At 41.8% G+C, this 13574-nt stretch overlaps 1 protein-coding gene across 1 annotated transcript in view; it reads left to right on the top strand.

Moving 5' to 3' along the window:
* The window catches only part of LOC141431439 (glucose dehydrogenase [FAD, quinone]-like), a 120580-nt gene extending 108056 nt beyond the window's left edge, over nt 1-12524 (top strand). Inside the window, exons 2-13 of the mRNA XM_074092616.1 lie at nt 1892-2041; nt 3589-3709; nt 4332-4477; nt 5151-5409; nt 6070-6229; nt 7051-7152; nt 7824-8059; nt 8438-8681; nt 8798-8918; nt 9618-9761; nt 10608-10748; nt 11684-12524. Coding sequence (XP_073948717.1) covers nt 1892-2041; nt 3589-3709; nt 4332-4477; nt 5151-5409; nt 6070-6229; nt 7051-7152; nt 7824-8059; nt 8438-8681; nt 8798-8918; nt 9618-9761; nt 10608-10748; nt 11684-11773 — 1914 coding nt within the window. The 3' untranslated portion in view covers nt 11774-12524. The remainder of the gene's footprint in view (nt 1-1891; nt 2042-3588; nt 3710-4331; nt 4478-5150; nt 5410-6069; nt 6230-7050; nt 7153-7823; nt 8060-8437; nt 8682-8797; nt 8919-9617; nt 9762-10607; nt 10749-11683) is intronic.
* The last annotated feature ends 1050 nt before the right edge of the window (nt 12525-13574 follow it).

The raw sequence follows: 13574 nt of genomic DNA, 5'->3' as shown, positions 1-13574 counted from the left end.
TTTTTAAGTTTAAATGTTTGAATCCTAAATTAATTGTAAACATCACAATAACAACACAACAACAACAAACTATTTACAACAAACACACATACATTACATTTTATTATAACACTTTTATGCAAACAAAATAAATTTATATTTCTTTCTATACCTATCTATTGAACGCAGTGACTAAAAATATCGTCACTACTTACTCTGAAAAAAATCTCGTGTCTCAAATCAATACGTCAACAAGTTTGACCCTTAAAACAATGTTCATTAAGTTCATTCGGAAAGATCATCAATTTTGAGATACCAGCTTTTTTCAAAGACGATAGTCGTTTACAAAATCACACGACATCTCACGAAGTAAGAAGGAAAGGTGGGTGGGTGTGTGTGGGTGTTTTTATTATTATTTGGGTGTCCTTTAATGATTTGATTATCTAATTTTACCATTAAAATTAAAACAAGTAAATACGCCTCAAGATTACTGGCCGTCCCTTATCTCTTTAAGTAAATACCTTGAAATTTAGTGCCATCAGTAAAAAAAATATTATTCGTAAAAAAATAATATTCCGTACAGATATTGGATCACAGAACTTCCCCAAAATACATACCAAGTATGCGTAGAAAGTGCCTATGAGCCTCTGTGGGGAGAGGAACTAGACAAGATATCTCCCTCCAGACGGACGTTGCCTGGGGACCGAAGTCCGAAGGAAAAACGTCAAAAGTTGTATATATGCTTATGAGTTGAGAAACTTCGATAGCGTGATGTAGAAATGTGTTTGAAATCGTGTTTTGTCGGGAAACTTCGTCTTTATATATTGCTTTCTCAGCTAGCTTACATGATTTTACCCGACAAAATACGATGAAAAAAAACATTATTCAATAGATCTGTTGTTTCTCTAAATGATGACTAGATGGCGCTAGTGGTCGCTACAACACTTTGTGTCTTGCAAAAGGTAAAGGAAATTGACAACTTTTTATTATATGGGAGTTGGACCAAGTGCAGACTAAACATACAGTGCATTTTTATGGCCCTTGGCCCTTGGACTAACACTAGACTGTATACTAAAGTGGTTTAAGATCTATCTCAGGAGTCATGAAAAAAAAAACGTTTACTAACTAAATCATTTTTGTTGCGTTGAAAATAAAAACAGTTGAGTATGTGCCACGAGAGTTGAAGTGAATAATTACACACAGCTACAAAAAAGAGTAAAGAGTGATTGCACAAAAAGATAATGAATTAAATTAATGAGTAAATGTCAAAATCCTGCTGAATTTACACGCTATATTCTGGTGTGCGTGACCTCAACTCTTACCTAATATTAGGAAAGCTAAAAAAAAGATGTATGAAATAGATAAAATTCGTTCTCAACTTATAGCGTGGCCTAAGGAAGCAGTGATTAATTTTTATAAATCGGTTAAGTATTATCATGTCATCATCATCATTGTGATGATATACTCTAAGCACTTACTCCGACAGTTTTGACCATTCTGACCTCAAATGTTGAAAAGCGTTTAGCCATTTAGGCTCCTGAGAGGGCCGAAGAAATATATGCTCTAAAAACAATAAACCTTCTTCGGGCAGTCAGATAAAAATGGCAAAGCATTTCACCGACTACATATTATATGTAATTCAAAGCAACATATACTTTAACCAATACAGCACTGCCCTCTGACAAAGACCTCAATGGGCAGCGGACCGAACTCGTTATCATTCTCCCATCGTCTACACGCGGCTGGTTCGACAAGCTGTCATTACGAGAACAAAATTGCTATCTGTTATCTTACGTAGGTAATTATCTTGTCGTAGTACCATTACCACCTTCCACTGGCACTAAAAACGCTAAATTTAGTCTGTGCATAGCATATTCCTGTTGCTAAAAATAGTTAATGTTGTCATCCACAGATGGCGCTGTCATGCGACTGTCCGATGTCGCAGCCGGGCCCGACGCTGGCGGCGACGTGCGGCGGCGGCGCGTTCATGCTGTTCATGGGGCTGCTAGAGGTGTTCCTGCGCAGCCAGTGCGACCTGGAGGACCCTTGCGGCCGCGCGCAGGTCAGTCCACATCTCGTTAGCAGATGACGCTGTTTTTCAACCGCTCGTTGTCGTGAGATGCCGCATGCCACGCAAAGCAAAGAGCAGTAGCTCTTCGTCGCTAAAGCTTTGGTTTCCTAGGACAAGCGGTGCCGTCATTATAGCGACCGTAATAAGCGGTGAATGACGTCACTAGAACGTTGTCTATGTAAACAAAATGGCGCGGTTTCCTAGAGAGCGGTGTCAATTACCACTCTCTAGGAGGAGGAGGAGCGGTATCAATTACGGCCGCTATATGAGCACCATTGATCCTAGGAAACCAAAGCTTAAAAGATGTGGGACTGAATGGACTAATCTTCATCCCAGCCTATACACGTCCCACTGCTGGGCACTGGCCTTCCCTCAGAATTGCTTTGGCCATAGTTCTCACGCGGGCCCAGTGCGGATTGGGAAGTAGGTCATTTATATTTTTCTTATTTGAAAGCAGGTTTTTACTTTTAGCGATGGTGGAATGGATAATATTTCAAATTAATAGATAACGTTGTCACCGATTTCTCAATGAATTATTGAATAACAGTTAATGAATGAAACTTAACCAAACAAAGGTTGAAAAACCAACAATCATGCGAAACACGACGTTTCTGATACAATCTGTTATTTTTATTGAGTGAGGAAATTGTATAGTATGGTGTAATTATCTGATTAGTGAGATTTATGAGATATCTCATCTCACGCTTCATGAGGTTTCTTTATAATACTTACCTTAGTTTGTAATAGTTGATTCTGTTAAAAGGTGACTAGCTTTTGCCCGCGGCTTCGTCCGCGTGGTATTCGGTTATCGCGCGCTGTTCCCTCGGGAACTTTTAATTTTCAGCGATAAAAAGTAGCACGTCACTCTCTGACCCATAAACTATCTCTATGCCAAAAATCACGTCAATCCGTCGCTCTGTTTCGACGTAAAAGACGGACAAACATACAAACACACACTTTCACATTTATAATATTAAATAGTAATGGATTGACATGTATGCTTCCGCTTGAACAAGACTTTTAGGCTGCGTCACAGAATATTACTAATAGTACTACCGTAGCTGCGTTTCAAATAGAGATGTGTGTGTTATTAAGTGTTGCGAGGAATGTGTTTTTCATGAACCAGTAGAAATGCTTCATTTAAGTACCTCTAGTAAAACAGCTTAGTGGAGCTAGGGAGGAAGGAGGAGGTGAACACGCAGCCTTAGTATGTAGCTAGGTGATTTTTAGAATAGTTTTTTTTTATTACTTTGTAACGAGTCCAGGGGGTACGAGTAGGGGTTTTAAATCATGTCTGAAAATGTTATTCGAAAGTTGATAAAACCTGTGTGAAATTTTATATAGATGCTACGCTATGAATTATATTTACCTTTACCAACACACCGCGTTTTAGAAACGCGCGTCGACGGCGCGATTAAAATAAACGCGGTGTGCAGAGGCTTTAACTTATTTTAGTGTAAATAAATAAATAAAATAATAGTCTCAAACTAGGCAACGGATAAACATTACAGTGTAAAAGTAATGTTGTAATGTTCCAGTACCGGCGACACATGGACTCCGTGTACGACTTCATCGTGGTGGGGGGCGGCTCGGCGGGGTCCGTGGTGGCGGCGCGTCTGTCCGAGGTGCCGCACTGGAGGGTGCTGCTGCTTGAAGCTGGTGAGACCAGCGGGATGACTCCATCCCCTGTGACTCCTCAGGGCTTATTATAGGAAATATAGAAGCGTTATTTTGTTTTTTCGAATATATATTTCAACTACATTTGCTCGTAAACAGCCCTAACAGACCGGATAACATATTTGTATGCAATGCTTTAAATAAGCCGTGCACCTTTTCTCTTGGTATTACAGTCTAAATGATGTAATGATTTTTTTAATTTGTATTTGTGGCACCATTATAATAAAATTAATTCGTAATTCCTTCCTCACCGCTTAGGACACAATGTCCTAATTTTGTTTGACAAATCGAGTTGTGGAAGTATTTTTTACTTCAGTATTTTCAATATATTTTGTTTCAGTTCATTATTTTTTATACTTATTATCTTAATTGTTAATTACCATGCTGAGCCGTTTGTATGTATATGTATTATTATAAGGGATGATATTCAGGGTTATTTTTTATGAAAACTAAAGACAATACCGATGCTAAATGTGGCTTGATCAAGATTCTACCAAATTGTTCTTTCGTTGTGTTAATAACCGTGGAATGGTAGCAAGCGCTCTCTTAAACCATGCCGTAACAGCATGATTCTGCATGATAGAACGCTCATCTTCTTCCCCAGGCTTCGACGAGCCGACCGGCACGCAAGTGCCGTCTATGTTCCTTAATTTCATCGGCTCCAGTATCGACTGGGGCTACCAGACCGAGCCCGAGCCCGCCGCCTGCCTCGGGGAGACCGATCGCAAGTGCTACTGGCCTAGGGGAAAGGTACGCTATTTGGTCATACTCATATTTATTTTGTGCAAAGTAACTTCTTTTGTGCAAAGGAACTTCTTTTGCGCAAAGTACCGTCTTTTGCGCAAAGTGACTTCTTTTGTGCAAAGGAACTTCTTTTGTGCAAAGTTCCTTCCTTTACGCAAAGTAACTTCTTTTGTGCAAAGTAGACTCGGGTTTGACTATAATCACACTTAGTAAGTGAGTAAATACTCTTCGCCTTAGATTTAAAGGCAAACAGACTGAAACGTCCAGGAAAAGCGTAAGTTTAAATCCTCAACTGTCCAAATAATACAGGACAAGTGGAACCGCTTTAAGAAAATCTAAAATAAAGTTCATGACTTCAATAATCTATTCATGTGTGTATCGATGTTTGTATCGATTTATCGTGTAATCTAATTCATTTTATCATATCTCAGAGGTATGAGTCCGGATTTGAGCCCACGATCCTATGCTTGAAAAGCACATAAGGTCAAACCACTAGGTTACCACACTTTAGGCCAGAAATCTGGCAGAAACAACTGCTGGTGGTGGCTGGCACTTGGAGTCTATATAGGAGCATAATGTGCAACACAATTCTATCTAAAGGTCTTCCCACATTGATATCCATATGTGAGGGGACTTTTCCTGTACTATCCTTAAGTATCTGACTATAAACTTGGTCCAGGTGCTCGGCGGCACATCAGTAATGAACGGGATGATGTACATGCGGGGCTCCCGCGCCGACTATGACGGGTGGGCCGCCGGCGGCGTCGAGGGCTGGGCCTACGACGACGTGCTGCCCTTCTTCCTCAAGTCCGAGGACAACAAGCAGATGAAAGAGATGGACCAAGGCTACCACGGCACCGGCGGCCCGCTGACTGTCTCGCAGTTTCCCTACCATCCGCCGCTTAGCTACAGCATTGTAAAGGCTGGGGAAGAGTTGGGTTAGTACAACAGACATCTAAATAAATAGTTCTTCATCATCATCATCCCAGCCTATATACGTCCCACTGCAAATAAATAGTTGATAAGTAGGAAAGTTTTCGACCATTATGTCGTACCTGTGATCTACGTAGTTGAAGGTCCACTCACAATACAACAACACATCTTCCAGTTCCAAGTCAGTCAGTGAGTTAAATACGACATTAACACACGGGATGTGAGCTAAAGTGGCTGTGGATTGCCTGTATCTGTCCAAGAACCGATAACTGCTGGGATAAACGCGTTCTTGGAGTCCGTAACTCGGCAAGCTTAACACGTTGAAGCGATCGAGCACACGGCTGTCTCTCTCTCTCTCTCTCTCTCTCTCTATCTCTCTCTCTCTCTCTCTCTCTTCGATCGGTTCAACTGCCTCATTTTCAAGTTCACTTTTTTTTTTAATTAGCTGTAGAATTTTTCGTCATGTACTAGACGTCCTGTACTCTACTAGACAACCAGGAAACTGTAACAATCTTCCACCATGTCAACAAGAAAATCATGCGGAATACGCTCATATTCTGACCCTTCCCATGTCGTCGATGGGACGGCTATGGGATGGGGAGCTACCTTCGAGCTACTGTAACTACAAATTAGATTCAGATGCCTTAATCCAGGTCACTTTCCAGGTTACCAAGCCCGCGACCTCAACGGCGCGTCCCACACTGGGTTCTCCATCGCGCAAACGACCAACCGGAACGGCTCGCGTCTGTCGGTGGCGCGCGCCTTCCTGCGTCCGGCGAAGCACCGCGCTAATCTACACGTCATGCTCAACGCGACTGTGTCCAGGTGAATGAATGAATGATAATATGAATGAATGATAATATTAATGAATGATAAAATTAATGAATGATAAATCAATTGAATGAAGTAATGATAAATCGATTGAATGAATCAATGATAAATTGAATGAATGAAGAAATGATAAATTGAATGAATGAACGAATTAATTAATTAGGTACGATGGATGAATAAACGAATATAGTGCTATAATTGTATTGTAATTACTGCGGCCGGCCCTCTTCGAGGGACAGTCTGAAAACCAGCGCTGGTAACATAAACTCAGCACAATGCTGAGATTGGGACCCATTGCCCTTACTAAGCACATTGTTCTAACCGCAAATTAATTGTAATGTCTAGGTTAAGTTTGTGGCAATAAAGATGTTTATTATTATTATTATTATAAAGATCATAATGAACTTATACTTATAGGTAACGGTTATATGAGGGCGCTTTATTCTAATAATTCATCCATTCATCCCAGTTCTATATAGATACGTCCACTGCTGGGCACAGGCCTCCTCTCAGAATTAGAGGGCTTGGGCCGTAGCCGTTATTCTAACAATTTTATTGAATTATTGTTATTAGCTTTTATTATTTGATATCAGAAAATACGAACTAAAACCACAAAATAAAGATGTGCAAAACAGTGACATTCACGGCGAACAATAAAAAAATAGTCTTGCAAGATGGGCGCATCAGTACCTAAGATCTTTGTCGTAATTGTAAATGGAGATGAATGATTGAATTAATTACCTAAGTAATTATAATCAATCAATTATCTAAGTAAGTCGATGTTTTTTTTTTGTTATTTTTTTTACTGTACCCAGGATCCTCATCAACCAAACCACGAGACAGGCGTACGCTGTGGAGGTGAAGAACAGCTTCGGAGGGACTGAAGTCATCTTTGCCAACAATGAGATTATTCTAAGGTGAGCTCTAGGTTATATAGGTGGGTTAGGTGGGATATAGTCACCCTCAAACTTGTCTTCCTCAGTCGGCCTCAAATATCAAGGATCACGACACCGACAAATTCCATCCACCATCCTTCTTCACATGTTCCGGTCTTCTGTGCGGTGGATCGCTGGACCGATAGACATCTCTACAGGATGTCTCTGACTCTGGGTGTCTCTGGCTTTTAATGCAAGGTTCGGTTCTACTCATATAACTGAGCTACTTTTTCCTGCAACTTTGTAAAAATACGTCCACTATTAATTTTTTTTTTTCTTATGTACACATTAAATCTAATTTTCAACGTATGCGATACAATACTAAATTGACAGCGCGTGGATAAATGTTTATCTTAGAGATGCATAAAGAGTCAGAGAAAAAGAAAAGAGAGAAGAGAGTGTTGTATTATTTGTATTGTATTGTAGGAGACGTTGGGGGAGAAAATTTCAGGAGTGGCGGACACGAACCGGAAGACGAAGCCTAGGCAGGGCTCCCACTACGTGGAGTGACGACATTGTGAGAGTCGCGGGAAACGTGGATGCAAGTGGCGAGTTGTCCTTCATTGTGGCGTTCTAAGGGAGAGGCCTTTGTTCAGCAGTGGACGTCTTCGGGCTGATGATGATGTATTATTCACAAAGTGTTTCCCCCACAGCGCGGGTGCCGTGGGCTCCCCCCAAATCCTGCAACTCAGCGGCGTGGGGGACCCGGCGGCCCTGAGCCGCGCGGGCGTCAAGACCGTCCACAACCTGCCCAGCGTTGGGAAGAATCTCCACAACCACGTGGCCCACTTCTTGAACTTCCACATCAACGATAATAACACGGCACCGCTCAATTGGGCCACGGCGATGGAGTACCTGCTGTTCAGGGATGGACTCATGTCAGGAACCGGTAAGTGTTTTTTTTATATAGGCTTGACTATGCCCGTAGCTTCAACCCCAAGTTTGATAAGCTCTCTAAAACGTGGACGTGTGCTTGAAACCGAAACTCGAAACTTATGTGCAAAATTTCAATTGGACTATGAGAGAAAGTATCGAGGGAAAACTTACATACGCCTGCTTATAAAGATTCAATAGTGTAGTATTACGTTATGTTCCATCGTCACTGGACCCACTTGGCATCACCTGCATAGAACTGCTTCGCAGGCGTATGCAAGTACCATGTTTCCTTCATTGATATAGTCCGAAAAACTGAGAAGCGTTAGCTTGAGAAGCCATATTTGAAACCGCTACGTTAGTGACTTCTAACCAACCAGAACATTGTCCACAGGCATATCAGAAGTGACCGCCTACATAAACACCAAATACGCCAATCCGGCGGACGACAACCCCGACATACAGCTGTTCTTCGGAGGGTTCCTGGCGGACTGCGCCAAGACCGGCATGGTGGGGGAGCGCCTCGACAACGGCAGCCGCAGCATCCAGATCATACCCACCGTGCTGCACCCCAAGAGTCGCGGCCGGCTGGAGATCAGGAGTGCTGACCCGTTCGAGCATCCCAAGATCTTTGCCAAGTAAGCCCTTCATCATCATCATATCAGCTGTAGGGCGTTCACTATTGGATATATAGTATATACCTCCCTGTACTGTACCTAAGTATCATTACCCTATATAACCTTTTTTGTTGTAGTTACCTGACTCACCCTGACGACGTCAAAACCCTAATCGAAGGCATCAAGTTCTCTATCAAGCTGTCAGAGACCAAAGCCCTCAAACGCTACGGGATCAAGCTCGACAAAACCCCAGTTAAGGTAAGACCATGTCGAATTTGATAGATTCTTGTGACCAGCACTAACAAGCTGTTCTAGAGGGGAGCAAACTTCTAGAGGGGGTTGGTACTTAAACAATGAGGAACTGATATAGTATAATTCACAATGGACCTGGTGTGCGAGCGCCTGCGAGAGAGGTCCGGTTTTTACGGACTCTTGCTTCGATGCCATATCACTTTTGCTAACAGTCTTTGCATTACAGTTCTTTCCTTCCTTTAGCATGGCAGCCATTAAAATATCGAGTTGCAGAATAAAAAGATTGGATACTCCTGAATTAGGATGCAGCGACTCCTACTGCGACACTATCTATTAGAGCTTCTGCTACATCCATCAACGCGCTATCAAAGTTCCTTACCTCATGCATTACAACTTCCAACTCTCTTTCTTTGGAGTTCCGTCCCCAAGCATAACAACTGCCTGGAGAGATTCCTCTATTGTAACCAATCCTATCCCCTTGGTGGGATGATCAAAATCGAAATCGAAACGTTTATTCTGCAAGTAGCCCGCAAAGGGCTCTTTTATATATCACTTTTATATACTACCAGCGCTTTCGGAAAGACCATCACTGCCAAGAAGAATGCACTGCAAGAAATTTGATGATTCTTCTATGCAACTGATGAGTCATTTAACGTTAACTATCTTTAAACATGCTTACATTATTATTATTTCCTTTGTGGTCAGGGTTGCGAGAAGATCAAGTTTGGCTGCGACGCGTACTGGGAGTGCGCGGTCCGAATGCAAACGGCACCGGAGAACCACCAGGCCGGCAGCTGCCGGATGGGTCCGCGTGGTGATGCCAACGCCGTCGTCGATAACTTACTGCAGGTGGGTACCAGTCGCCATCACCAGGGAGACCAGTTCGGCTTGACGCGTGCTGAATGTGCACCCTGCTGGGTGTAGATGGGCCCGCTCGACCAAGCTATCGCCGTCGTCGACCTTCCTTCAGCAGGGCTACTACGAAACTCGAAACTCGAAGTTCGTGTCGTATGGTCCCTCTGTCATTTATTGCTTAATACGAGAGCGAGAGGGACGGTACGATACGAACTTCGAGTTTCGAGTTTCGTAGTAGCCCTGCAGTTCTTGCAAAGGAACAAGGGCGAAAACATAATCACAGTTCTTCCTCAAACTCTGGTGAAGCAACTAGTGCAAATAAACGCAATATAGTTCCATCGATACAAGGGACCAGCCAAAGAAATTACCGCGAATAATCCGACCGCACTTGTAATGAGATGAAAGCCCCTAATTACAAGCTTTTATTTAGTTTCACCTGTCCCGTTGTCTGTCTGTCTGTAATCAAATCTTGCAAGTTAAATTCGACCAACTTCTAGTAGTTGGATTGACTTCAAATTTGGTATACTTATGTAAATTGCATGACGATACAATAATCTGGTAGTCACATCCTGGTAGTCCGGCCAGGATCGTCTTCGCAGGACGGAACTCTTCAACGGTTAATGGCATCGACTAGAAATTTGGTATGCAAGTGTTCTTTGGGTGGCAATACAAGTACAGACAACGAAAAGTACAGTTGGCAGAGAAAGCTATTAAAAATTATTTTTTTACCGAACTACGACATTACAGAATTACAAAGACATTTTCAATTATCTGTTCCATGTTCCATGCATAATTTAAAACTGTGAAAAGCTGGCAATGCACTAACTCCTCAATTTTCAGGTGCAAGGTCTGGACCGGCTGCGCGTGGCGGACGCCAGCGTGATGCCGGCCGTGGTCTCCGGCAACACCAACGCGCCCACCATTATGATCGGGGAGCGCGCCGCTGACTTCATTAAGCAGCGTTGGCTGGCCAACACACAGGTAACTAATATAACTCTTCAATGAACGCAGGGTTTCCACTTCATCAAACAACGCTGAGTCTATCACGAAAGTGTCAACAGAAATTCGTTTTCGAGACTCTATATGACGCTATATTCCAAAACAAGACGCTAGTAAACAGGGCGAGTGCAAGGAAAAAATGCACCGTCCGTTTCTGGAAGCACGTCTCTCTTAGACTGGAAGGTCAAGAGTTCTGATTGTTTGATAAGCTAAAACGCAGTGATAACCAAGTAATCAATATCAAGGAGTGCGTGGGGTCTATTATTTGCAAAAACAATCTAATAACGACCAATTATTTCGGGGATCTTGGAAGCGACACTGACAATTTCTACGAAATTTGTTGTGGGTACCTATTTTCCGTGGTTAACATCATTCCTTGACTGGGAAAAGCTGGCAGAAAAACGCACAGATTGGCGCGGACGTTATTGGAGGGTCGCAAGTATTGCGATGAAGCCTGGCTCAAGGTACTTGCTGACATGAGACAGAAACGACACCAAGGCGGTTCTGCACCAACATCCGCAGGCTTCTCTTGTCTGGCCTGTGGGCGAACATGTCGCTCTCGCATCGGTCTAGTCAGCCACCAAAGACGTTGTGCACAGGCAACACGCCAAAATTCGTCTGGAACAGACGCGTAGGCCTGATGAGGAAGCAGACGGTCTGCCTAAGATCGAAAAATAAGCCTAAGGGTCTACTTGACTGAAAGATTCTCGGGTTTTGGATGTTTAATATGTATGTATTTATCTATATAAGTACGTTTATCCGTTGCCTAGTATCCATAGTACAAGCTTTGCTTATTAGTTTGGGACTAGGTCAATTGGTGTCAAGTGTCCCATGATATTTATTTTATTTATTTATTTGATGACTGAGCTAGAGTGACAAATAACCCCCACAATTTAATTTGTTTGTTTGTTCCCCAGTCGCCGTTCCCGCTCAGCACGCACGGAGGCGTGAGCAACGCGCTCCAAGGCAGCGACTCGCAGCTGCACCCCGTCTGGCAAAGATACTGAGCTTACTGCTGTATCGCCACCTTCATGGCTCGGCCACTCTAACGGGCATCACGATCGCATTCTCCGTCTTTTTCTTTTATTCTAAACCATGTGGGAGAAAGAAGTCTTGAAAACGATTGTGATTCTGATGGCGTTAGACAATAAGGCCTACAGCCGCCTGTTTCTGTTCACTGCTTGATCGAGGCGCTCGTCGTGCATCAGTTAATGGGGGTTTCCACAGAGGTGAAATATCGCTAGATGGCGTTAGTGTCGTGAGGTACGTTTGACGTTTGCTTGCGATTGGCTCATTTAGTTCTTCTTCTTCTCTTTTAAAATATGGCTTTTCTGTCCTAATTAATAGGATAATTTCGCCAGTGTCAAAGTAAACTCTCTTTGAGAGGGACGTTGTACGGTGATTGTACTTTTGCAACTTGATAGTAAAATTCCAGAAACCACGTGGAGACAACTTGCGCATTAAAAAATGTCAGACACGAGAGAAATATAGAATTTTGGGATCACTGTTCACTGTTGAGGTTAGTCGCCGCATAAAACACTATGAAAATCATACTTCAACTAGCCAAAGATACAGAAATAGCAAAATTAGATATTGTCTACATCCGCCATGTTCGAATGCTACAAATCGAATCGGCTTATTTATTTATGTAACCAATCGCACGCAAACGTCAAACGTCAAACGGACCTCACGATTTTTCGCTTCTGTGAAAACCCTTATTGGTACCACAGCATAGATGTTTTCTTTACTTAGGGGCTGTTTCACCATCCATTGATTAGTGTTAACTGACGGTTAAATGTGATGCCGTCTCCGTCTATTCGAACAAAACAAATAGAGACGGCATCACATTTAACCGTCAGTTAACACTAATCAATGGTACCACTATTTGGTACCAGTGCTGAGCCAGCCAATATTTAGTTTAATTGACATCTCTTAATGCGATGGTGTGTCATAGAAATAATTATACCTAACTCATTACTTTAGCACCAGTCTATGAGCATGCAAAAAGCTGCGCACAAGCTGAGCGGGCAGCGTTTTTTGTGTTCTTGGGGAAACAACGCAGCTGTACTTTATATTGGTTTATAGTCAGTTATGCAAAAAACCTTGCCAATAAGTAACGGTATTTGATTATTTTTTTTATTTATTTTATAAATCAAAGCTTGGCCGATGCGTTTTACCAAACCTTTCAAGCGATTTTTTCTTCGCAGACAAATTCAAGAGCTGTCAAATACCGTATTTTCAAAGTATGTAGGTAGTAGATAAGTTTTTTTTTACTAATTACATACTACTCGCATGCAAATTTAATTAAAAACACCAACATTTTTTAAAAACACTTATTTTTTCTGTTCCATATATTTTATGTAACCTACTGTATGAATTTTAACTAAGTTTTTAAAAAGGCTTACGAGTATATTCATGAGTTGTAAACAAAGGTTGTATTGTAGTTACCTATGGCTACCATTTTAGTTACCTAATTAATTTAATGTTACTTAAATTGTACAAATATAAGTATAAGTAAATATAAGTCCGTGCTAAATACTCCACTCACAGAAATTAGTAAATTAGTACCTAAGTATAAGTACTTAAATAAGTATTCTTTATTTATTGGTAAATAAATACTATACTAGTTAGCTTTTAACGTATTTGTCGACCTGAACTGAACAACAATAATGCACGACCACATAAATCAAACCCGGCAATTATATGAATTACCTTTATCAGGTTTGAAATATCAGGTCGTATATTAACCGCACCCCCAATTTTAACACACTCATCAATAAAGTTGTCCCATTTAGACGATACGAGAAC

This window comes from Choristoneura fumiferana, chromosome 9 (genome assembly GCF_025370935.1).
Source record: "Choristoneura fumiferana chromosome 9, NRCan_CFum_1, whole genome shotgun sequence".
In the NCBI taxonomy this organism is placed as follows: domain Eukaryota; kingdom Metazoa; phylum Arthropoda; class Insecta; order Lepidoptera; family Tortricidae; genus Choristoneura; species Choristoneura fumiferana.
Note: the sequence above shows the minus strand (reverse complement) of the source record. Positions and strands in the feature narration are given on the sequence as shown.